The following is a 25,356-nucleotide window of genomic DNA, read 5'->3' on the forward strand; positions in this document are numbered from 1 at the left end:
CTCATCTGTCATATTATGGGGGGGCACCACCCATCCCCGGCTGTGTGATATCGATGGATCAGGACTGACAGTACAACACAGGAAAGGTGATCAGCTCAGTGGCGCCACCAACTGACCACAGAGAATAAACAATACCAAACACGTCACTGCAACCCAAACCCACAATGTGTCCGGAGGGCTGGAAGGCTCAACACATCTCATTATACGTATGGACTTCCCTTTCAGGGTGTCAGTGTTGTAGGGGCCCCAGTGTCGGGGTGTCAGTGTTGTAGGGTCCCAGGTGTCCGTGTTGTAGGGTCCCTGGTGTCGGGGTGTCAGTGTTGTAGGGTCCCCGGTGTCGGGGTGTCAGTGTTGTAGGGTCCCCGGTGTCGGGGTGTCAGTGTTGTAGGGGCCCCGGTGTCGGGGTGTCAGTGTTGTAGGGGCCCGGTGTCGGGGTGTCAGTGTTGTAGGGGCCCNGGTGTCGGGGTGTCAGTGTTGTAGGGGCCCGGTGTCGGGGTGTCAGTGTTGTAGGGGCCCGGTGTCAGGGTGTCAGTGCCCTGGGACTTGCAGCATGTTTATAAATTGATGATATCTCAGACAGTGGCACATTGCAGCTCTGATGTATTTGTCATCTTTCCCTGGTGAATGTGCAGTGAATGTTTTGTGTGTGGTATTTTCTCATATCGGGGGACAGAAAATGATTGGATGCCGGAGGGACTTTGAAGATTAATGGCGCGGGTTGTGGGGGGGCTCTGACCAGGCAGGTGAAACAGAATATAATTTATTATCGAATTCATAGCAGCACTGAAACCATGATGAATATGGAGGTAAACTTTATTCACTGCCCATACAGCCGGGTGAAAAGTACTATAATATACACAGATCTGATATATTCATCCCCATCATCCAGAACATCCAATCACTTCTATGCAGGGCATTAGGGTCATGTGACCTGATGAGGGGCCAATAATGAGACCCTAATAAAGAGAAGGGGTCCCTATGTTTGTGGTGTTGGGGCCCTCAGATAGAACGTTCCGGCTGTCTCGGTCAGGACTCTATCTGCATGGAGTTTGCAGGTTCTCCCCGTGTTGGGGTTTCCTCCGGGTACTCCGCTTTCCTCCCACACCCCAAAAACATGCAGTTAGGTTATTGGCTCCCCCCATATTGACCATAGGCTGTGATAATGACATGTGACTATGGGGGGGATTAGATTGTCAGCTCCTCTGAGGGACAGCTAGTCACATGACTATGGGCTTTGTACAGCACTGCTTAATATGTTGGCACTATATAAGTACTGATTAATAATAATCTCTTATATTGTGCTGTGACAGGAGGACAGCGGTGAATGGGGATGACGGGGGAGGGGGGGTCCCCCATCCAATGGAAAGCTCCGGATTAGCAGGGAATGTTATTACTTGGGTGCTGAGCTCGGCATTTCCTGCTATGGATGGCGGCTGATATACAATATTAATAATAACCCCGCTCAGCACAAAGCCGGCACCAATATTACGGAAACATTTACATGATAATGAGAATTCTACAAATTGCATGGCGGCCCCACAAAGCCACCGAGGAGAGGAAAGCGTGAATGAGAGATGAAAGGGAGAGAATAATAGAGGAGAGATGGAAGGATGGAAGGATGGAAGGTAAAGGGGGAGGGGGGGACAGAATGATGAAGAGGCAGAGTGATAGAAATAGGGAAGGCTGGAAGGCTGGACAAAGGGCTGGGGATGAACACATAGTAAGATATTCCTATGGATGAATCCTATGGATGAATATTACATGTTGGTATTACATCCCGGACTCCTCCTGCAGTATTGGGGGGACACAAAATGTCCTTTATGGGGCCCTCTTCCCTGATAGAACTATCTGCTCATCCATGATTGGGAGATATTTTATTATATTTCTCCCCTTCCTTATTCATATCACGTTCTGGTGACATTCACATAAGGTGAATCACATTTGTGGAGAGATCACAATACAGTGAATGTAGTGGCCATGAAAAGCATTTTACAGAATCGGGTTCATACAGAACCTCCTACATTGGACCGGATAAGGGGAGCAGAGAATCTCAGGGACCCCCCAACCTGTTACCAACCTGAAGACCCCAAAATGTCTCCCCCATTACTCTGCGAAATCGTTTGTTTGGTGAACCTCGGACGTATCCGGGACCGGGAAAAGTATGGAAAACTTTCTGGGCATTCTCCTCCATACTCGCACCTCCATGATACCAAGATATATTATATGATGATGTGAGGGTGGTGGGGTATAAGGTAGGTGTACGTTGTGAGGGTGGTCGGGTATAAGGTAGGTGTATGTTGTGGGGGTGGTGGAGTATAAGGTAGGTGTACGTTGTGGGGGTGGTGGGGTATAAGGTAGGTGTATGTGGTTGTGGGGGTGGTGGGGTATAAGGTAGGTGTACATTGTGGGGGTGGTGGGGTATAAGGTAGGTGTACGTTGTGGGGGTGGTAAGGTATAAGGTAGGTGTACGTTGCGGGGGTGGTGGGGTATAAGGTAGATACACCGTGGGGGTGATGGGGCACCTATTGAATGTATAAACGGGGCAGATTTCTATTCACTCACCAAGGTGAAAAACTGAGTGAATGAATTGATTTTTCTTGGGGATATTTCCAGCACATGTAAGGGAATCTAATCCTTTTTTGATTGGATGTTTGTGGTCAGCTGATCTTCCCATTTCCTTTGCTGAGTGAGTTTCCCCCTTGTGATCATTGCTGATATTTCCTAATAAATCATTCCCAGAATGCGGCTCATTACAAAAGCTGCGCTACCCAGAAGGAGCCACCAGATGGCGCCATCCACCAGCAAATCTGCAGGGCAAAGAATCCAATTTCCCAGCCCAGATTAGCGGGGGCAATTTTGTACCTTTATACCCCACAGAAACCCTAAAATCACTTTCAGGTGTCGGGAACCCATGTACACAACAATTATGTGAGGGGAATAATAACAACTGGCACTTACATTGGTGGTCAATGGGAAATATCCTCAGCAATGCCATGAAAGGTTTATTGGTGCCACCTCTGTGCCCGCTGGTGGTGACCCCAGAATTATGCAGACCCCACCTAAGGTTCATTCTGGCACAGCCCAGGCACTACCCTGGTTGGTGGTGATCATCATTGATAGACAATCAGTGTGTGACGGTGGGGGGCGTTAGAGTGTCAGCTCTTGTGGTGCTGAGATGGAGGGGTTGCTCCTAACAATCGTCACACCCTTCTCCTGAAACCCTAAAGCAGCCAAAAGGTGATGAAGTTGTAGGGTGACAACCACCTAGTACAGCGCTCAGTACTCCTGGCCAGGGGCGGGGGGCTCCTTTAAGGCTCACTGAATGCTGGGAAATGCTGGCTGTACAAAGAACCGTTGTGTCAGTGAAGTACAGCATACTCACCTGAGTGCAGGTGATTTATAAACAGGTAAGTGAATGAATGAGGAATACCTGTAGTTCCCAATCCCCCTCCCCCTCATAGAACACACATGTATGAGCTCACTGCTATTCCCACAATGGCCAGCAGGGGGGGGGGATGGTGCTCAGCGGGTGATGTGTCAGGTGACACGTTGACGACGGTGAGCTGCGGAACTACAAGGTGCAGCAGACACCCTCCAATCACATGACACCTCAGTGCTCTCTGTGATCTGCAGGACCCCCAATCTCTATTGTGCATATCTGGGGTGTACAGAAAGCGGGTGACTTCCTGTGCCTAGGCACTCCTGTTCTGTACCCTCATAGCTGTATAGCAGTATATCAGGTGACTTCCTGTGCCTAGGCAATCCTGCTCTGTGTCCTCATAGCAGTATATCAGGTGACTTCCTGTGCCTAGGCACTCCTGTTTTGTTCTCCTAGCTGGAGGGGGAGCGGTACCTGTGCAATGTGAGGATGTCCCCACTTCCTTCTCTTCTATTATTACCCCACCATTAATCACTGGAGGGGCAGCTGTGACATGAGGGGGCAAAACTCTGTCTGTACAAAGGGGCCATCCCTACCCAATGAAAAGCATGCAGGACAGGGCATACCTAGGTTTGTCCCTACATCTGATTGGTCCAGAGCTGCCCCTTGCTGCAGTGTACATGGGGGGGAGGGGAGATTAGGTCGCCCCCTATAGGTGGTGCAGATCTCACAGGGATGCAGGGAATAATTTACTCAGCTGGGTGAATGTGGTGACATTCACTGTGCAAACAACATCCAATCACATGCAAGGGCATTCAAACAACAGGAATTTTCCTGGCATGGAGCTTCACCTCATTCACCGAGTCTGATTTCCTGTAAATCACCCCCATTATCAGGTATGGGGGGTCCCATGATTGGGGGATGGGGGGCCCATTATCAGGTATGGGGGGTCCCATGATTGGGGGATGGGGGGCCCATTAAGGGGTGGGGGGGTCCCATGATCGGGGGATTGGGGGCCCATTATCAGGGGTGGGGGGTTCCCATGATCGGGGGTCCCCCTGGTTGGGGGGACAGTCTGCAATGATAACAACGGAGGATTGCTGTACTCGTCCCCCTGCTCCTGGGGGGTGCACAGAGCGCAGGGGCCCCCACGGGGAGATCAGAGACCTCAGCTCGTTATCGGTGACAGCGCAGATAAAAGCCGCTATTTCCAGACCACCCTAGAGAGCTCATTATAGAGCACCGGCGGCTGGATGTGCCCGGGGTACCCCCTGGGGTAAGAAACCTCCAACTGCCAGCCTAGGAAACCTGCCGCATTCCGCTGAATCCACAAACTTCTCTCTGGGGGGTTCAAAGCAGCCTAAAATATTGTGGGGGAGTCACCGCGTGTTCCCTGACTTTGTGTTTAACCATTTGCTGTCCCATATTTCCACTGCTGGAGGAATAACACAAACATTGCTTTCACTGTATTTCCCTGCCATCCCTTGTGATGACAGGAGGGGGCGCAACACACACAGAGCAAATATCAGTGCCAAGAACAGAAATGTCACATTTCTGCATTGATCCTCAGCTGGTGATCCTGCCAGTAACATAACTCCTGTCCTAGGGTGACAACATCCACTGTATTTTATCTTTAGAGGTGCAGCGTTGTCACCTCGGGAAACAGATGGCAACAATGAAACCAGGGATGCACATCAAGGACCAAGAGGGGGCACTACCGCTATACGGCCAGCAACACGGGGGACCACCGAAGCCAGAACAGTACATGGCAACCCAACGATGCCAAATTCCCACCAATGTGACCGCAGCAGCCAGAATATCATGTGACATCACACTATAGGCAGGGTGACATCACACTATGGGCGGGGTGACAGCACACTATAGGCGGGGTGACATCACACTATGGGCGGGGTGACTCACACTATGGGCGGGGTGACATCACACTATGGGCGGGGTGACATCACACTATGGGCGGGGTGACATCACACTATGCCAGGAACATGAAATATGAATGAAGTCCCTATTTATTGTACAGCCCTGTGTTATATGTTGGCGCTATATATTTATTGCTATTAATAAATTACCAACTCGCTGTGATTGGCTGACACTGAAATGTCGGGAATGGCGTCCCTCCCACAGGGGTCTGAAGAGAACCTGTCACTGTCACTGTGAGTGATGAGGTCGGTGTGTTCCCCACGCATGTTTCCCGGCTCCGGAGTCAGCAGGAAGAGATTTGTCATACAGATGGATGATCTCCGCTGTGTTTAGTTGTCCGTGGAGGAGATGACGCAGAATCTCCATATAAACATGTTAGCGCTTCCAGATCCCGGGACCCCGAGCCTCTCTAATCAGAGATTCCGAGGGGACAAAGGGCCCCCATCCTCCTACCTGCAGATAAGGTAAACAGCCGGCAGCCATCCCATTGGCTGGGAATATTCAGAAGGTTCTGTACCAGTGGTCACATGGGTCCCAGCATCTAACATATACTATGGTGCTGTACAGGGAACCCCTACCCAATGTATATACCCCCCCGGGGGGTTTTGGGGGTATTCTGAGAGAACAATAAATAATAGAGCAGCCGGCCAGACAATGCAGACAATCGGCCATCTGTCAGCGTCTCACAATACAGGCGGATCATGTGACTGTCAGCACAGGAGGTGAAGCATGATGAACAATCGGAGGGTTACACATGTCATGTGACCAGCACACACACACCTGATTGGATGACACCTCCACAAAGATACCGGACTACAAAACACCACCCAACAACTGCACCGCAACCACCACACAAAAACAGCACTGCAGGGGAATCTCTGGATTGAATGTGATTGTAGCACCAGAAGCAGAGTCTAGGTTTTTATCTTTATTGGCTGGAGTTCTGCCTTAACCCTTCCTGAGAATACCGACACTGCAACCGTAAAACTAACCCCCAACACTGCTCACCCCCGTGTACCCCAGAAATGTATAGCCGAGCTTTACCAGAATGAAGAATTCCATGGCTGAGCCCGGGACATTTCTGTAAAATAGTGGGATCATTTCTAACCCCAATCCCAATCCCCGATACCCAACCCTGATCCCAATCCCTGATACCCATCCCGGATCCCAATCTCCGATACCCATCCCGGATCCCAATCCCCGATACCCATCCCGGATCCGAATCCCATCATACCCATCCCCGATCCCAATGCCCGATACCCATCCCCGATCCCAATCCCCGATACCCATCCCGGATCCCAATCCCATCATACCCAATACCCAACCCTGATCCCAATCCCTGATACCCATCCCTGATCCCAATCCCCGATACCCAACCCTGATCCCGATACCCAACCCTGATCCCAATCCCTCATACCCAACCCTGATCCCGATACCCATCCCGGATCCCAATCCCTGATACCCATCCCGGATCCCAATCCCTGATACCCAACCCTGATCCCAATCCCCGATACCCGTCCCTGATCCCAATCCCCGATACCCGTCCCTCATACCCAACCCCGATGCCTGACCTCAGTCCCTGATCCCGGTCCCCAATGCCATTCTCTTATGCCGGTCTGAAAGCACAGTAAGCTGTGACCGGGATTTGTCCTCAGACGGTTGCATGTTACAGGCCTCAGATTAATGACATTGCAATTAGCGGAAGGCGGCCATGAATAATTGATGTCTGGCTATGTATAGAAGCTGAGAAATACCGATAACAGCGGATCATTTCCTCATCTGCCCTGGGGGGGGTAGCCGCTGCTTTAACTGCACTGCAAGGGTTACAGATATCACTGTGGGGGAGGGGAGCTGCTGAGTGACCCCCAGCAAAGTATAGAAGCCGTGACCGATGTGACCCCCTCCCCCATACCATGACACCTCCATAGCACTACAAGTCCCAGCCTGACACCTCTATAGCACTACAAGTCCCAGCCTGACACCTCACAAGTCCCAGCCTGACACCTCCATAGCACTACAAGTCCCAGCATGCCCCATGGGATGAGGATTGGGTGTGGGGACGGCCTCGGTGAGCCCTGCATTGTGTCGGTGACACCTCCCCGGCCTCTATCTTATCCCCCCCCCTGATAATAATAAATTCATCCTAATCAGCCAATTAGTGTTCAGAGATTTCCCTGCAGTGGGACCTGAGAGCCTCTTCTAGTGGACAGCGGTGTCACTGCCATGGCAACAGACGGGTAAATAACCAGTACAGGGAGTGTGCGCTGGGAATTATATTCCCCCACCAATCAACCAAAACAAGGGGAGTGGACAACAAGAAGGGGACACTAATGGTGGGGGTCTAACAGGACATCCCTGGGGGGGCATGAGAAGGAGACTCAGGACAATAGGGAGCAGAATTGGAGGCCACCAATAACAGGGCCACCAAAGAGCTCCGACCACTGTAAAGTTTCAGGCCTGGTTGGCTGGGATTGGGGACCCCCATGGGTGGGACTGTTACCTGGGAGCAGTCATAAGAGAGAGACCCTCAATCCCAGAACCCAGACTGTGAAGCATGGTGGTGGAGAATGAATAGTAAGGTATGCAATAGAGAATCTGTGACCAGACACTGAAATTGTTGTTCATGGAGATCAGTTTACACTTTATTATTGAAGAATTGATTTCTTTTGATCCCTTCCATGGGGGGAGGGGGGTGGTGAATAGTTTTTATAAATTCTGTAATTTTCTTATTTGTGAAAGTGATTGGTCAGTGAGATGAATCCCCGCCCTCCATCTGGTAATGAGCACAGCAAGGGGTTCTGTCTTTTTAAAGAGACCCTGTCACTCAGCAAATTCTGGCACTGGGTCCCAACCCCGTCACCCTTCTGTCACTAGAAATGAGATGCCAGGCCTCACCTCTAAATCTCTAAATTATGTGGGGGGGGGGGGGGATGGGGTAATTTGCACTGGCAGACCGGTATGGCGCCCCCTGGAATCTCACTGCAGGAAGTGTTTAGGTAACACATGCCCGTGATGTCCCAGGCCAGGTGGGCAGCATGGCGCCAGTCACATGACACATCGGTATAAACAAACCGATCGATGAATTCTTCTCTCCGACCACATCCAGTCCCTGGCATCACCTCCATCCATCTCTATCCTAAACCTGCAGCTGCAATGCAGTCTAGGGGCCCATTAACACCAACTGACTCCTTCCCAGAATCCTCCAGGGCCTGGCAGAGGCAGCGTGGTGTCAGATATCCCTGCAGAGGAACCATTACAGCCAAAAGAAAGGGTGCAGTCATGTGACACCGTCATCCAATCAGTGTCCAAGCTCTCATCATCCTCATCTATACTGGGAGTCCATCAGGAGCATGGAAGAGAAACAATGTAACACCGTATAGGGGGGGAGAGGAAACAATGTAACACCGTATAGGGGGGGAGAGGAAACAATGTAACACCGTATAGGGGGGGAGAGGAAACAATGTAACGGGTGTAATAGTACAGGACAGTATAATAGTACGGGGTCACGGGGTGTGGATATCACACTATATCGGTAGACGGGAGGAGGGCGCTCGGTGTATCTGCAGCATACGAGTGATATTGGGGCTCCCAGCCCAGCAGAGGTCAGGCTGCCCCGTGGTAAATCCTCTGACAATAAACAGATAATCTGAGAAATGCTATTATAGGAAGGCGATTATAGCCGGGACTCAAATCCTGCCACAAAATTAACCCCAACACAGACTCCTGCCAATCCCCAGGGAATCACACAAAACTCTGCGCTCCAACCTAATGCAATCACATCACTCACCTAGGGGGAATGACAGGTGACCCCAATGTCAGAGGTGACCCCCATAATCTAGGATGACGCCAGTGTATGAGGTGACCCCCAGAGTCTGGAGAGACTCCAATGTCAGAGGTGACCCCCATAGTCAGAGGTGACCCCCATAGTCAGAGGTGACCCTCATAGTCAGAGGTGACCCCCATAGTCAGAGGTGACCCCAGTGTAAGAGGTGACCCCCATAGTCAGAGGTGACCCTCATAGTCAGAGGTGACCCACATAGTCAGAGGTGACCCCCATAGTCAGAGGTGACCCCAGTGTAAGAGGTGACCCCCATAGTCAGAGGTGACCCTCATAGTCAGAGGTGACCCCAATGTCAGAGGTGCAGAGTCATGGACAGAATATAGAAATAGATGGACACGATTGCCACACGGCGACCCACGGCGTCCCATGCAAGCTTTACTACACGCTACCACAACACGGTAATATTAATGAGCTCTCCGTGTCATCTGTCAGTGCCGCGATCCTCCTGTAATATGTCACTATCTGGATGATCCTTTAATACATCGCCTTGTGTAAGCTGGAGGTGCTCCGGCCACATCTGTCACTTCTGATCTCTGAATCATTTCATCTTATATAATCATCTGGAGGAACAGCTGCTTCTCTGCCAATAAAGGTCAAACACTGCAACGGTCACGGGTGGGTGCAGCGGTCACAGGTGGGTGCAGGGGTCACGGGTGCGTGCTGCGGTCACGGGTGGGTGCAGGGGTCACAGGTGGGTGCCCATTACATACCCCATGTGCTCCGCCATTACATACCCCATGTGCCCTGCCATTACATATCCCATGTGCCCCTCCAGGACCCCCCCCATCATGTCACACAGGTAAGTGGGGTTCCATGTGTTTCCATAGCACAGATTTATTATTATATTGCCCCCCCTTTCAATGTGTCCACAGTCGCACTACAACCACCAGCAGAACACTACAACCACCACATATACCCCCCCCCCACCTTTATTAGGTACACCTATTCAACTGCCTAACACAAATATCTGAAATACCCCCTTGCTACCCCCGAGGTCTGCAGAGGAGATCCCACAACACATCCAACCTTGGAGCAGATGGACTACAGCAAGGTTTTTGGTGGTTATATAACAAGGTTGTGAAAACAAATAAATAAAGCCAGTTTGCCTACAAATGATTTCAGATTATTCCTTCTAATAAAGGTGATCGGCCTTCTGGGACAGGACGGATCAGTTACTTGGAATCCTTATGTCTCTCTTCCTGACGCATCAGAAAAGGGAATCCTAACCATACAAACCCCCCCTCATATGAATACAGCAGGAAGAGACCACACGGGGGGACCGCTCCCGAATCTCTAATTCTCATGGGGTCACCATGATTGGAAATCCATCGCCTGGTCAGGTGAGGCTCCATTTCTGCTGCCACATTCAGATGGTGGGGTCATGCTGCCTGTATTAGTGGTTCAGGATGGGGGAGGCGTAATAGTGGGGGGGGGGGGGTATTTTCTTGGCACACACGGGGTCCTTTAGCACCCACTCACCCGGGTATAAATCCCTCCCTTAGTATTGTTGCTGCTCATGTCCATTCCTTTAAGTGTCCCCATCTTTTACTTCCTGCAGGATAACGCAGCGTGTCACAGAGCTCCAATCATCTCAGACCGATTTCATGATAATGGGGTCACCGGACACAAATGGCCCCCACAGTCACCGGATCCCCATTCAATAGAAAACCTATGGGATGTGGTGGATGGGATTTCACTATCATGGAGGTGCAGGCGCTGTCATCATATTATGGAGCAAAATCCCTGAGGAATGTTTCCCGGGCCTTAGGGTATCTTTGCCAGGGAGAATGGGAAAGGGGGTCCAACCCGGGACCAGCCAGGTGTACCTAATGAAGGGTGGGGGTCAGATGAGAGGTGAGGGATTCCGTGCATTTCACCGGTGTGACAATAAAACCAGATCTGCCGTATTCCTTTCTCTGCCGATGCAGCCAAATCTGTTCTGGAGCGGCTGGAAACTTCCGGGTTTTCTTTTCCTTGCTGCAGGATGACCGGAATTACCCCCTCAGATCCGGAACATTCAGGGCTGGAGAAGGGGCGGCAGCCAGAGGGAAGGGAGGGATACCCAGGCTGCCGGTACTGACTTCAACATGCTGGTTGCCTGGCTGTTGTGTCAGCCCCTTCCTGCTCCTCTCTGCCCCCCTGAGGCGGGGGAAATACTGGGTGTCATAAGCAGTGAGCAGAGTCTGGGGCACAGACCCCGGGGCCACAGTAGGAAGCACCATGACTTTGGGATTTATTATTTATTATCTACCTGTACAGCTGTCCTGTGCGGTGCCTGGATCCCGATTCCCCCAAATGTCACTCAGCCTATCAGAAGAGTAACCACAGTGCAGGTGATTGGCTAAACCACAATGGCCCCATACAACAAGGGGCCCCTGACCACCTCCCCCCTCCCGATCCACATTGCACAGAAATAGGAACTCCGGGCACTCACCGTCTTTGCGGTAGAAGGAGATCTCCACCTTACGCTCCTCGGATCCCACCAGGGCCTGAGCGATCTGTGACACGGCACTGGAAGTGGTGCGCGGGCCGTACAGGAAGTCGCAGGTGCAGGGCCGCTGCATGACCTCTGCCCGGGTGTACCCGCACATGGAGCAGAAGCCATCATTGCAGTAGATCACAGCGCAGTTCTCCACACGGGCGTTGGCGATGATGAACTTCCGGCCTGTGAGGGAGAAAAAGCTAAATTCAGAGACAGCCGGAAATTTTCCCGGTATTTACCCCGTTACCAGCAAAGCCACTAAATTCCACCCGATACTAACAACCTGGGACTGTCATTACATGCAGGCTTCCTATAGGGGGAGCTCTTCTGATTATGTGGAATGGTGGTGTCACCCTCTATAATGGTGGGGAGATCTCACCAATGGAGACTCAGAGGGAAGAAGGACGTTACTGGCAGGATCTCCATGGAAGTGCATACAGACAGACATAATGCTGAACAAACATCATTACAAATCTCATCCAATGGGAGCGTCACTCCCTCCCCGGTCACATGTGGGGGAATGCATACCATGTACATGTATGTAGTATGACAGCAGAACACGGAAACAAACAGGCCGTTCACCAAGGTTCAGTGAATGTGATGGGGAAAAGGGGGGGAAAGTCCGGGCCTGGGGGGGGGAACCGTCAGAGGGAGGGGGGTGCCGGGATGAAGGAATCAGCCAGGAAAAAGGGAAAGCACAGCACAGATTATCAGATAAACCAATCAAGCAGAACGGTATTATCAGCGGAGATCCGACACACACGGATTATCTCCCCCGCACTCCCATATACAACCGTCCGCCACCTTGAGCCAGTACAGGAGGAGGAGGAACTACAAGATCCAGCAACACCTATATGTAATATCTATTACTGTATAAGGAATGACAGAGGGACTACAATTCCCAGCATCATCTAGAATGCTAAATAAAATGACATGGAACTACGACTCCCAGCATGCTCGGGATGAAACTATAGAATAAATAATTTCCAGCATCACTAATGCAGGAATACACAACATTGTATGAAATATAGAAAACATATCTAAAGGACTACAACTTCCATCATCACACCACACAAATACAACAGAGAACAACACCGGGTCACAGTCTAATATCCTCACCATAGTCACAGTCTAATTAGTCACAGTCTAATATCCTCACCATAGTCACAGTCTAATGTTCCAAAGTAGTCACATATTGCTCGTGTCACCGCTTTGCGTTGTTTGATTTTCTGCTCCTTTTATTTGAGGAGTAATTGCAGATATTTTTGTGTTTTTTTGGATTCCATTGTCGGCTCTCCTCTGCAGACGGCAGATTTGGACTCCCTGGTGATGGGAGAACAACAGACGCCATAATTAAGGAGGGGGACGGATTTTGGGCCACTAGCAGATAGGACACCGCGCTGCATTCTATACAATTCAGCTGGGAGAAGTCAGTTCAGCTGCTGTCCTTCCCGACCAGCTGAGCTCACACTCTAATTGGGCTTCCCGGGGTCACAGGGCACTGTACAGGGAATCTCTGAGGATCTTTCCGGAACTGCTGACATACCCAACGAGTTCACAAGTACTAAGAGCTACATGGGGGGCTGACAGAATTCATAAATCTCAGGTCACGCTCCCCAGCCCGGGGGATAGCAGTGCCCTCAATGTGATGGATGAAACTCCATGCAACAATTCAATGCACAGAGCAAACCACACAATGCCAGACAGATACAATGCTGGGATGTGGAAAGAGAGAACCCAGCTGAACTGTCTGTTTAATCAGCTGAATCCAACCCAAAGCCATCAATTTCTGCTACATGGGTGGAAGCAGTGGTCTCTCTGCAGAGGTCAGACACACCTACCAATCACCAGGATGCCTGATCTCTGATCAAAATAGGGGGGGGGGGGGGGGATGGAACAGAGTGAATGATAAAAAATTGCACACCACCAAATCTGTGACAATACACAGAACAATCCAACCTTATGAGAGGGCGGGGCCCTGTCTGACCAATAGAAAGGAAGTTGTCCTATATTATACATTGTGCACCCTGGGCGGGGCATTGTCTGACCAATAGGAAGGCAGCATTTCTTCCATAATATTCACACATTTTCACATGATCACTGCTTACAAAAACAAAATCTGTGCACCAAAAAAATCTATGGCGTCAGAACTGGACCGAGCAGAATGGGGGTCACATGGGGACATTTATCACCCCCTCTGCTTTTTGGAGGTCCTTAGGTTTCAATGTTTTCAGTGATCGGGAACAGCTACACAAATTGTTATGTCAAACTTCCCTGACCACATGCTTGTTCCATACCAGTGACTCAAGGATAATAAAGCCATAGGGGTCTCAGTGTCCTCTCCTGGGCGCTCCGTCTGCCTAGGTGGGGGTGTCACTCCCAGCATTGTTTGTGCCATACAAGACGAGCCGCCAACACACAATTCTCACCCAACCACTCCATGTGTTCGGAAAATCACTTCACCAAATACATAATGAGAGATAAGTGAGCGCTGCCGGGGAGACGGACAGATTAATGGAAACTAAAAGCTCCATCAACACAGGAAGGATGTGGCGGTACAACAACCGCTATGACCTCACTATCAGGAGATCACTATGACCTCATATTGGAGGATCGCTATGACCTCATCGACACCAATCACTGTGACCTCATCATTGGGCGATCGCTATGACGCTATGACCTCATCACTGGGGGATCACTATGACCTCATCATTGGGGGATCGCTATGACCTCATCGACACCAATCACTGTGACCTCATCATTGGGGGATCACTATGATCTCATCACTGGGGGATCGCCATGACCTCATCATCAAGGGATCACTATGACCTCATCATTGGGGGATCGCTATGACCTCATCAACAGGGGATAACTTTGACCTCATCATTGGGGATCACTATGACCCCATCATTGGGGGATCGCTATGACCTATTCATTGGGGAATCACTATGATCTCATCATTGGGGATCACTATGATCTCATCATTGGGGGATCGCCATGACCTCATCGGGGGATCACTATTATCTCATCATTGGGGGATCGCCATGACCTCATCATTGGGGGATCACTATGACCTCATCAACACCAATCACTGTGACCCCATCATTGGGGGATCGCTTTGACCTCATCATTGGGGATCGCTTTGACCTCACTATCAGGGGATCGCTATGACCTCATCAATAGAGGATCGCTATGACCTCATCAATAGAGGTTCGCTATGACCTCATCGACACCAATCACTGTGACCTTATAATTGGGGGATCACTATAACCTTACCATGAGGGGATCGCTTTGATTGGACCATATGAATGAGTGCAGCGTCTCCCCAGTATAACTTTAATACTTTTCTGGAGTTTGACTTTTTAAAATAATTATATTTAATGGTTTCTGATAACTCCTGAAGGGGAGGGGCCACAGACGGTAATTAGTGCCCATTAGGTGATCCATTAGCTGCATTAGTAACAACTGTGGTTTCCACAAGGAAAGTAAACAAAACTTCATCCTCCTCCTCCTTCGCACCACCCGCCTGCCTCATCTTCCTTCTCACCTTGAGTTGCACGGGGCATCATACCAGGCCCAGGACAGGGAGGGTGGGGTGTGCAGGGTATCATACTAGGCCCCGGACATGGGAAGTGGGGTGCACAGGGTATCATGTTGGGCCCAGGACATAGGAGGTGGGGTGCACAGGGTATCATACTAGGCCCCGGACATGGGAGGTGGGGTGCACAGGGTATCATACTAGGCCCCGGACATGGAGGTGGGGTGCACAGGGTATCATACTAGGCCCCGGACATGGGAGGTGGGGTGCACAGGGTATCATACTAGGCCCCGGACATAGGAGGTGGGGTGCACGGGGTATCATACCATGCCAAGGACAGGGAAGGTGGGGTGTACAGAGTATCATACTAGGCCCAGGACATGGGAGGTGGGGTGCTCGGGGTATCATACCAGGCCCGACACAGGAAAGGTGGGGTACACGAGGTATCATACCAGGTTTCAGGACAGGGAGGGTGGGATGCACAGGGTATCACACCAGGTCCAGAAAATAGGAAGTGGGGTGAATGGAGTATCATACCAGGCCCAGGACAAGGAATGTGGGGTGCACGGGTTATTATACCGGGCCCGGGACATAGGAGGTGGGGTGCACGGGGTATTATACCGGGCCCAGGACATAGGAGGTGGGGTGCACGGGGTATCATGCCGGGCCCAGGACATAGGAGGTGGGGTGCATGGGGTATCATACCGGGCCCAGGACATACGAGGTGGGGTGCACGGGGTATCATACCAGGCCCAGGACATAGGAGGTGGGGTGCATGGGGTATCATACCGGGCCCAGGACATAGGAGATGGGGTGCATGGGGTATCATACCGGGCCCAGGACATAGGAGGTGGGGTGCACGGGGTATCATGCCGGGCCCAGGACATACGAGGTGGGGTGCACGGGGTATCATGCCGGGCCCAAGGCATACATACGAGGTGGGGTGCACGGGGTATCATGCCGGGCCCAGGACATACGAGGTGGGGTGCACGGGGTATTAATCATTATTATTTCTGTAAGTACAAATGTTGCTGGAAAGATTCCTGCTCCTGTAAAGAGGCCCTGTCTCTGGATCAGCTCCTCGTGACATCTGTTTATTTACACGCTCCAGGCCTGCCAGGAACCAGGTCAAGGGGGAGCGCGGAATCCTCTGCAATTATTACTTACACACCAGAGACGCAGCCTCCCTGCAAACCGCAGGACACAGCAGACCCAGACATTACTGGAAAGGGGAAAATACATTTTTGGGTCAATCTAGGGAGTTGGGGGTCAACAGGATTACGTTTTACCGGTAGCATGGCAATCTCTGTAATACAAATTATTGGTTATTACGGCAAGGGAAATGAGAACAACTCACTTTGAGGCTACACTGACTGATTGACAACCCCTGACTGATAAAAGTGATTTACTGCTGTGACTATATTGAGTGCAAGACATTGATGGGCCCCAAGCAAGGGGCCCTCTCTGTATCTGAGTCTGAACTATGCATGGAGCTGATCATATGTACAGTGTGACAGGTTCCCTTCACATGTACCCAGCTATAGTCAATGCAATCATTTGGAAGCGCAGTACATACCGTGCTCCTTCTGACACACACCCCCGGCAAGATATTTACCCCTCCCGGCACGGTATATACCCCCCCCCCCGGGCACGGTATATACACCCCCCTCCTGGGCATAGTATTACCCCTCTGGCAGGATTTCATAGTAATATAATTGACAGTTGTCATGCCACACACATTTGCTTTTTTTCAGGAACTGGTTGGTGAGGGTGGCAGAAAGGAGCGGGCAGAGATCAGAGCGTAAATACCACTCCTCTATCTGCCACCATCTTCCTATCACCAACCACCCCAACTACAAGCAACGTCATCCGCAGTCATCATGGAGCCTGCAGCGGGTGAATATATATAGTGTGTATACAAAGAGAAAACTGAAAGTGTCCAACATTATACAACAGGTGGGGGGGCAAACGCATGAAAAATAAACCCGGCTGATCTGAGAACAACACAGGCAATACAATACACAGAACGAACCAATCCACAGCCACATAGAGATTGCAAGCTCTTCTGACAAGGGAGGGATGATACCGGAATGTTCTACACAATGCTAAAATGACGCAAATTACAGAAACAAAAAAATTTATGAGATATGTGTTGTATGTATGAGATACGTGACGTATGTACGAGATACGTAATGTATGTATGAGTTATGTGACGTATGTACGAGATATGTGACGTATGTACGGGATACGTGACGTATGGGAACCACGAGACAGAGGATAGGAGAGGGGACACTGACAGGGGAACCACGAGATGGGATAAGAGAGTAGCAGTACAGTGTGGGATCGCAGTATGAAGGCTTCTGTCTGTCTATGCAAAGTGGGGAAGCAGAAGGCAGTGACGCAGTAGAGAAAGAAGGAAGGACAACAGAAAGTCAGAGATAAAAGTGAAACAAAAATAAGCTCTGCTCTGGGAGCGCCAGGTATTAGGAGTTATGCCCCCTGCTGTCCAGGGCAAACTAAGCATCAGGAGCCACCACCCTTCCTGGCAAGCTGGGTATTACTATTCCCCCTCTCCCTGCCACAATGGGGAAGCAGGGCATCAGTCAGCCCCCATTTCTTATGTGCCAAGCACCGAGTGCCACCACAAACTCTGGGCGAGCTGGGTACCAGGAGATGGGCTGCTCAGGATGTTTAAATTCTACTAACACACGTTGATTTCAGGTCACTTACTTTGTCCTTCAAACTTGCGTATAATGGTGTCCAGGAAGGTGTTCTGAGGGGCGACGTGACCTCTACGGACCGGCATCCTTATCCCATGAGTCCGTCCTGTTCACAATGCTTTGCTGAGCCTGTGCAAACTGTGATCACATAAAGGGTGGTACGTGCCCCCCCCTATGGCAAAGGCAATATGGGTAGAGTCACATCCATAAAGTGGACAGCAGTATGGAAGTCACCAGACATAGAGAGCCCATAAGTTCCAGGCAGAGAGGATGGAGGTCAAACTGTTCCACACACCAGATGCTGGATGGCGAGGAAGTCAGCAGGTTGATGCCAGAGCACAGATGGCCGTGCCTCCAGCTACCCAATGCCCGTAGATTTGTTGTGGGTCATTGGTGACTCTTTAGGTCTTACCTGATGCTAGCGATATGAAAAGATTGGGATATGGAATGTTGTGCAGCACCTGTCACTGCGTGCACCTGTATTCAGATCAGATGATGGCCGTCCATCATACTTTAGGCTACAGGAAACACGCGTGTCAGACAAGCCTTTGGTTAACTATTCCGTGCCATGCAATCCATGTTGTACTGACCCAACCCCCCCCTTCTAAAGACACAAGTGATGAATGAAGCACAGACAGAGGAAAAGTGGCAAACAAAGGAGCACAGCCACTGTGCTTGTCACACCGTGCCGTGCGAGAGATGTGAGCACACAATTATCTGGTGCCTCTGAGAAGTGATCCTATTATTAGATGTGGGGGTCGCTGAGCCTCCTCCCTAGATAACGAGGACCACAGCGGGCTCTGGGCTCCGTCTATGTCATCTAGCGTCACACTACGGGCAGGGAACGGACACATGGAGCTCGCTGTCTACGGAATGTCACCAGCTTCATTCACTGACCGCAACAGGCAAACAATGCCCGGAATGTTACCCCATGCCCCTCCGTACTAAACTCTCCTTATCTCTCCACATCCATCAAGCACAAAACTTGCCCCCATCCAACCTCAAGGCCTGCCAATCCCTCAAGGACGTGTCATTTCCTTACAGAGCACCCCCTAGGTGCCCACCCTGCCATGGCACATGGGGGGGTTCATTGCCAAATGATAAGGGGAAATAGAAGGCACAGGGCGTTGTGACACTCGCTGTTCAGTGGTCTCTGAAAAGGAGCTCCTGGTATTGATCCAAACAGGTCGATGTCAGGTGCGGTCCACCGGCGCAATCCCAAATAGCGGAAGCGGTGCAGATATCTTGAGTGGCCTTCAGCGACAGCAGCGCTACCATCCCATGATGCTTTGTTGTGGAAGGCGGGAATCGGTGTACGGCATGGCAGGGGAGGGGGGTCAGAACCAACGATCCGGGGCAATCTTCTACAATTGGCGTGGCTTCCCTCCCGGTCACCTGTGTCTGTCGCTGGCAGTGTCGCCGTTGGCGGTGACACACAGGGCGCAAGACGCGTGCTCTAGGTTGTGGCTGGCAGGCAGCCTGGGCCGTCTCCTGTACAAGGCATCCCCTTATTAGGAGAGGAGGCAGAAGTGATGCTCCAGCAGAATGATGCTGCTCTGCATGTATTGCTCCTCACTGCTCCTCCTCCTGCCTCCCCCTCCACTGTCAGAGCAGGGAAATCCCAGCTGGGAAGCATCACACAGGGTGGTACTTGTTAAGGAAAGGTCCAGGTACAGCTCAGGTGATGTGGGGTAGTAGAAAGGTCTGTGCACAGTTCAGGGGTATTCTAATGGGTTGGGGGGGATGAGAGAGGTCTGTGTGCAGCTGAAGATGTGGGCTAAATGCTGGGAGGGTTGGGGGATGGAGTTTTAGGAAATGCACCATGTGCAGCATGCCGGTGTCACGGCCGCCCCATGCCAGGGTAGCAGAGGGTTAATCTTTGCTGCAGCTGGGCTAAAAATTGCCACACATTTGGTGAAAGAACAGATGACGAATCAGCAAGCGGCGCTGAGTGCCAGGGGAGGGGGAGCACCAGGTGCGCCGACCGTTCATCTAATGAGGGGATTAACGCAGATTAACAAAAAACTTGCCACTTACTCCCAGCACGTGGAACCCATTCATATTGGGGTAATTATCTGCTGGTACCTCTGCTGCTCTCTGTAGATTGTAAACTCTGGGGCCCGGGCCCCCAGATCAGGACAGTGACACTCCGATTCATGGAAGATGATTGGGTAAATTAATTTTCTAACTCCGCCTCCTCGCAAAACTTGGAAGTCAAGGTGAGAAAACTGCAGAAAGAAGAAATGGCCAAATCTTTATAAATCGGTGAGACGATCGGAATCGACATTTCCTCAGATGAAGAGAAGTTTTATGATGCACCAACTTGGCCGCCGGTGATAACACCATCAATGCCTGGATGTCCCCACCTTGTACTGCGCTACAGATGATGTTGGAATATTGTTCATTTACCCCAAGGTGTGAATTCCAATTGATGATTCTGATTGGTTGGATCACCAGATACCCTGGCAGGAGTGAGCGGCCATTGGACGATATTGAGAAGGGGGGATGGACGGCGGATTTCTCACCACAGGTGGGGGGTGAACAAGGAAATTGGGAGAACAAAGGTGACAACTGAATGCCGAATACCCCGGACAGGGGAAACAAACGAGCCCACGCGGGATGTTGTACAGCACAGGGATTTCTGGGATTTGTAGTTCTGTTTAAATCTCTGGAAAAAACCTGCTGGGACTGGTGGCTCCATAGTAACCGGAGAAGTCCCAGCATGCTCTGCCTCTGGCCCTCTGTGTGCTCTGGGCATGCTGGTACTTATGGTTCCTCAGATTAAATCTTTCCTTATTTGTGCTTCTCTGGGGGAACCACAAGCACCAGCATGCCCAGTCCATCCTCACTACATGCTGGGGGAACAGCACCATTGTAAGACCCCCCTCCCCCTACCGAACTGACCCCGGATTCCCACATAGACTCTGGCCCCAGAAGCAGCAATTGTCAGGCCCCTCCCCTTCCTGCATTTTATTGGTCATCCTAGAGATGGGGGGTCCAAGTGACCAATAGGAAGACACAAGGGCTGGGCTGAATTGATTACCATTAAATGTGGGGCCCCCCATGCTGCTACCAGGGGCCCTGCTATTCCTGTCAGGTGAGCAGATCCTTACCTGGGCGGAGTTAAAAGGGGCGTGGCTCTCCTGTTCTCGGTCGGTTTGGTTTGGAGGATGGCGGCTCAGGGCTGAGGAGACCTAAAAATGGAGGACAAAGATCAGAACAAATAATGACCGGGCCCCCAGAGGATGTGCAACCCAGGGGCCCACACAGGATATCAGAGAGGGCCACCACCATTCAGAGATTCCTGGAATCACACAATGGCCCTGGTTGGAGGATAGGCCTAGGCCTTTGTTTGGGGCCCACCACTTCATTACCATTGGACACTGCACATTAATAAAGCAGCACAGGGTCCCCATATATCCCTAGTATATCTACAATGACAGCTTCTCTTTACCACATTTCTGAGTCCTCTGGTGGTGCAGAGGGGCCCCTGCTCAAGTATGGGGGCCCCGCGGTCCTGACACAGCCGCCTCACAAAAAACCAACCGCAGCCCCGCCCACATCAACATCCGGATACGCCACATCAGCTAAACGTAACGTCACTGCCCCGCCCACTCAGGCTGCGGGACCTCACAAGCCTGAGCCCCGCATACCCAGCACGTGACCACATTGGTACCCCGCCCTTCGCAAATAACCACGCCCGTTTCTCCACTGACCGCGCCCAGGCAGAATAAGGTGCTCTGACATATTGGTTGGTATGGGCAACACAGACAGTTTTATTTCCTATTTGGGCTCCTCATCATGCACGGTGCTCAGTGTGCACAGAGAATGCCTTCCCCTCCAGACACCTTTATCCAACAACTTCAGAGGGGTCAAAATCTGGCCATAATGGAAAGCTGTAGAGGAAATGTGATTGGTTGATATAGAGAACCTAGGATGAAATGTGATTGGTTGCCTCCATCAGGAAGATAAATATTTGCAGACAATGTTTCCCGGAGCAGATGTCATTATCACACGGCCCCGGCGCTCACCACACGCAAAACACATGTTTAATTACACGCCAACCGGCACGCCTTCCCGCGCAGCTCGTTAACCATTACTAATCTATGCCGATATGTACTGTACAGGCCTCAGTGTCTCCGTTACCATGACAACAGAAAAAATTATTATTACTATTATGCTGCCGTCCAGAAAATTCCAGACACAATCCCTATTATGGCCCCTATTTCTAACCATACGCTACAGAAAATCTGCCCCCGAGGACCAGACTCCACTGTCTCGGCTCCGCCCCCCAGCATCAAACACCCCATACATGCTATGTCCCTGGGTGCTCCACCCCCGAGGATCAGACATCCCATACATGCTATGTCCCTGCTCCACCCCCGAAGGTCAGACACCCCATACATGCTATGTCCCTGCTCCAGAAGATCAGACACCCCATACATGCTATGTCCCTGCTCCACCCCCGAGGATCAGAAACCCCATACATACTATGTCCCTGCTCCACCCCAAGGATCAGACATCCTATACATGCTACGTCCCTGCTCCAGCTTAGATAATCAGACACCCCATTCATGCTATGTCCTTGCTCCACCCCTGAGGATCGGACACCCCATACATGCTACCGGTATGTCCCTGCTCCAGCCCCCTAAAGATGAGACACCCCATACATGCGTTGTCCCTGCTCCACCCCCCGAGGATCAGACACGCCATACATGCTATGTCCCTGCTCCACCCCCGAGGATCAGACACCCCATACAGGCTATGTCCCTGCTCCACCCCTGAGGATCGGACACCCCATACATGCTATGTCCCTGCTCAACCCCCTAAAGATGAGACACCCCATACATGCTTTGTCCCTGCTCCACCCCCCGAGGATCAGACACTCCATACATGCTATGTCTCTGCTCCATCCCAGAGGATCAGACACCCCATACATGCTATGTCCCTGCTCCACCCCCTGAAGATCAGACACCCCATACATGCTATGTCCCTGATCCACCCCCTGAAGATCAGACACCCCATACATGCTACGTCCCTGCTCCACCCCTGAGGATCAGACACCTCATACATGCTATGTCCCTGCTCCACCCCTGAGGATCAGACACCACATACATGGTATGTCCCTGCTCCAGCCCAGAGGATAAGACTTCCCTGTACATACGATAACTCTTCACCCTATCCCAGGAACAGATGCCCCCATATATACTGTGTCCTGTACCAACCCTAGGAGCACACGCCAACCCTCCATGTTGTGTACCTGCTCCGCCCCTGAGGATCAGACACCCCCATACATGTTGCAGGCTGTGTTGTCATTCATGAAGGAAACACACAATGTTTATGAATGCGCTGATTGTGAAAAGTGTGAAAGTGTTGTTTAAAAACATGCAGTTAGCTTAGGTTCCCCCCACCCCCCAAGTTGGCCTTAGACATATGACTATAATGGGGACATTAGATTCTGAGCCCCTTTGAGGGACTAGTGGCATGTCTATGGACTTTGTACAGCGCTGCGTAATATGATGGCGCTATATAAATTCTGTGTATTAATAATGGGTATCTCCATGGGAATGTATCACTGTTAATATCGAAGGAACTTTCCTGTGTTCGCAGTGCTCAGAAGAAGGTGGTTATCCCCAAGGATGCTGATACCCCCATGCACCCCTAATGCACCCCCCTCCTTCCTGCAGGGGCACTGGAGGGTGAGAGGCTTGGCAGCGGCTGGAAAGTCTCAGTGCTGCCAGCTGGCTGGGTTCTGTCCAAGGTCCTGAAATATTCCGGAACACTCCATCCATCTCCATGAGAATCCGCTGCTATGGAGAGCATAACAAACACACCTCGGCCTACCACAGAGCTGACACTCTAAGATGGTGTGCCAGGTATAATTTCCCCTGATCCCCCTTCCCACCCCCCATCTCATGTCCCTGAATTACTTTATAGAATTGTTTCTGAAGCCAGGGGATGGACTCGGGGCCATAGTGTCCCACCAGAACAAATGACCCCATCGGAAGATTCACCCTCTACAGGGGCAATTAAGGTCATAGATGTGAACAGATCTGATGGTTGGTAGGAGCACGGAGTGGTGGGTGGGCAGTGCCCTGGGCTCCGTAGTGGAGGTGAGGACCCTGAGTTGTCCCCCTCCTAGATTCAGGAATCACCGTGTGTATGTGAGCAGGACTGTCACATGCAGCCCTTGTGTATTGTACAGCGCTACAGCATATGATGGAGCTTTATACATAAAGGACACTAATAATAATAGAGGGGTGGTGATGAAAGGAATTTTAGGGAGCTGTGTGCTTGTGTACTTCTGCTCCTTTCACCCAACTTCTTGCATACACCTGGCCCTAACTCTGTATGATATATACAGCTCACCCCTACCTCTGTATAATATATACACCTGACCCCTAACTCTGTATGATATATACACCTGACCCCTGCGACACTGTATGATATATACACGTGAGCCTTAACTCTGTATGATATATACACCTGAACTCTGTATGATATATACACCTGACCCATGCACTCTGTATGATATTTACACCTGACCCCTGCACTCTGTATGATATATACACCTGACCCCTGCACTCTGTATGATATATACACCTGACCCCTAACTAGGGCATTATCCATCCCAATCACAATGCCCCGATGCCTGGTGATGTTAGGCTGGCACATTCCACCGGTGTCAGATTCCCGGGCCTGGAAATGTTAGGTGGGGTTTGAATACACTTCCATGGAAATACCATCGGAGCAGAACTGATTCCGGGGAATTGGCCGCTCATCCCCACTGATTTATATTTCTTGGTGGATCTGCCCAGTCTTCAGAGTACCCTAGGGGGTGACCCCAATGGGCAGACATCTCCTCCACCCTGTGTGATCCCCTGGACCCCATGTGCAGCAAGGGCCCATAAATCTCACTATCTGAACTCCTTATTAGGGGAAAAAATTTAGCGTCCCGGTCAGCAGTCAGCAGATAACATGCCAGATTGGCGCAGACAGGGGAGAGGATGTGGACACCACGTAATGAGCACTTCACAGAGCAGAGGAGATGATAAACAGAAGAGGAGATGAAAGTCACGCAGACCCCCGCCTTTCATTTATATTTCCTCCGTTGTAGCCAGGAAAGCTGACAGATTGGAGTCCAGGATATTATTCCTATAGAGATTGGCAGATTTATCCCCAGCTGCTAGGGGGCGCTGAGGATCAGGGGAGTTTCATAGAATTGTCTGCTCCAATCACTCCCCAACAACATTCCACCAAAAGCCCCCTCCCTACAGACAATGTTACTCCAAAAGCCCCCTCCCTATAGACAATGTTACTCCAAAAGCCCCCTCCCTACAGACAATGTTACTCCAAAAGCCCCCTCCCTATAGACAATGTTACTCCAAAAGCCCCCTCCCTATAGACAATGTTACTCCAAAAGCCCCCTCCCTACAGACAACATTCCACCAAAAGCCCCCT

The 25,356-nt window shown here is 51.0% G+C and overlaps 1 protein-coding gene across 3 annotated transcripts in view; it reads right to left on the reverse strand.

The window, feature by feature from the left end:
- The window catches only part of KCNH2 (potassium voltage-gated channel subfamily H member 2), a 72,347-nt gene extending 52,951 nt beyond the window's left edge, over positions 1-19,396 (reverse strand). For 2 of the 3 annotated variants that reach the window (XM_072413077.1, XM_072413078.1), the window contains exons 1-2: positions 17,906-19,395; positions 11,590-11,820 (exon numbers count right to left, since the gene is read on the reverse strand). In XM_072413077.1, the coding sequence (XP_072269178.1) occupies positions 11,590-11,820; positions 17,906-17,981 (307 nt within the window). In that variant the 5' untranslated portion in view covers positions 17,982-19,395. Of the gene's footprint in view, positions 1-11,589; positions 11,821-17,905 lie in introns of all 3 variants that reach the window. The other variant, XM_072413076.1, reaches the window with a different exon arrangement.
- Between the last annotated feature and the right edge of the window lie 5,960 nt (positions 19,397-25,356).

This window comes from Pyxicephalus adspersus, chromosome 5 (genome assembly GCF_032062135.1).
Source record: "Pyxicephalus adspersus chromosome 5, UCB_Pads_2.0, whole genome shotgun sequence".
Lineage (NCBI taxonomy): Eukaryota > Metazoa > Chordata > Amphibia > Anura > Pyxicephalidae > Pyxicephalus > Pyxicephalus adspersus.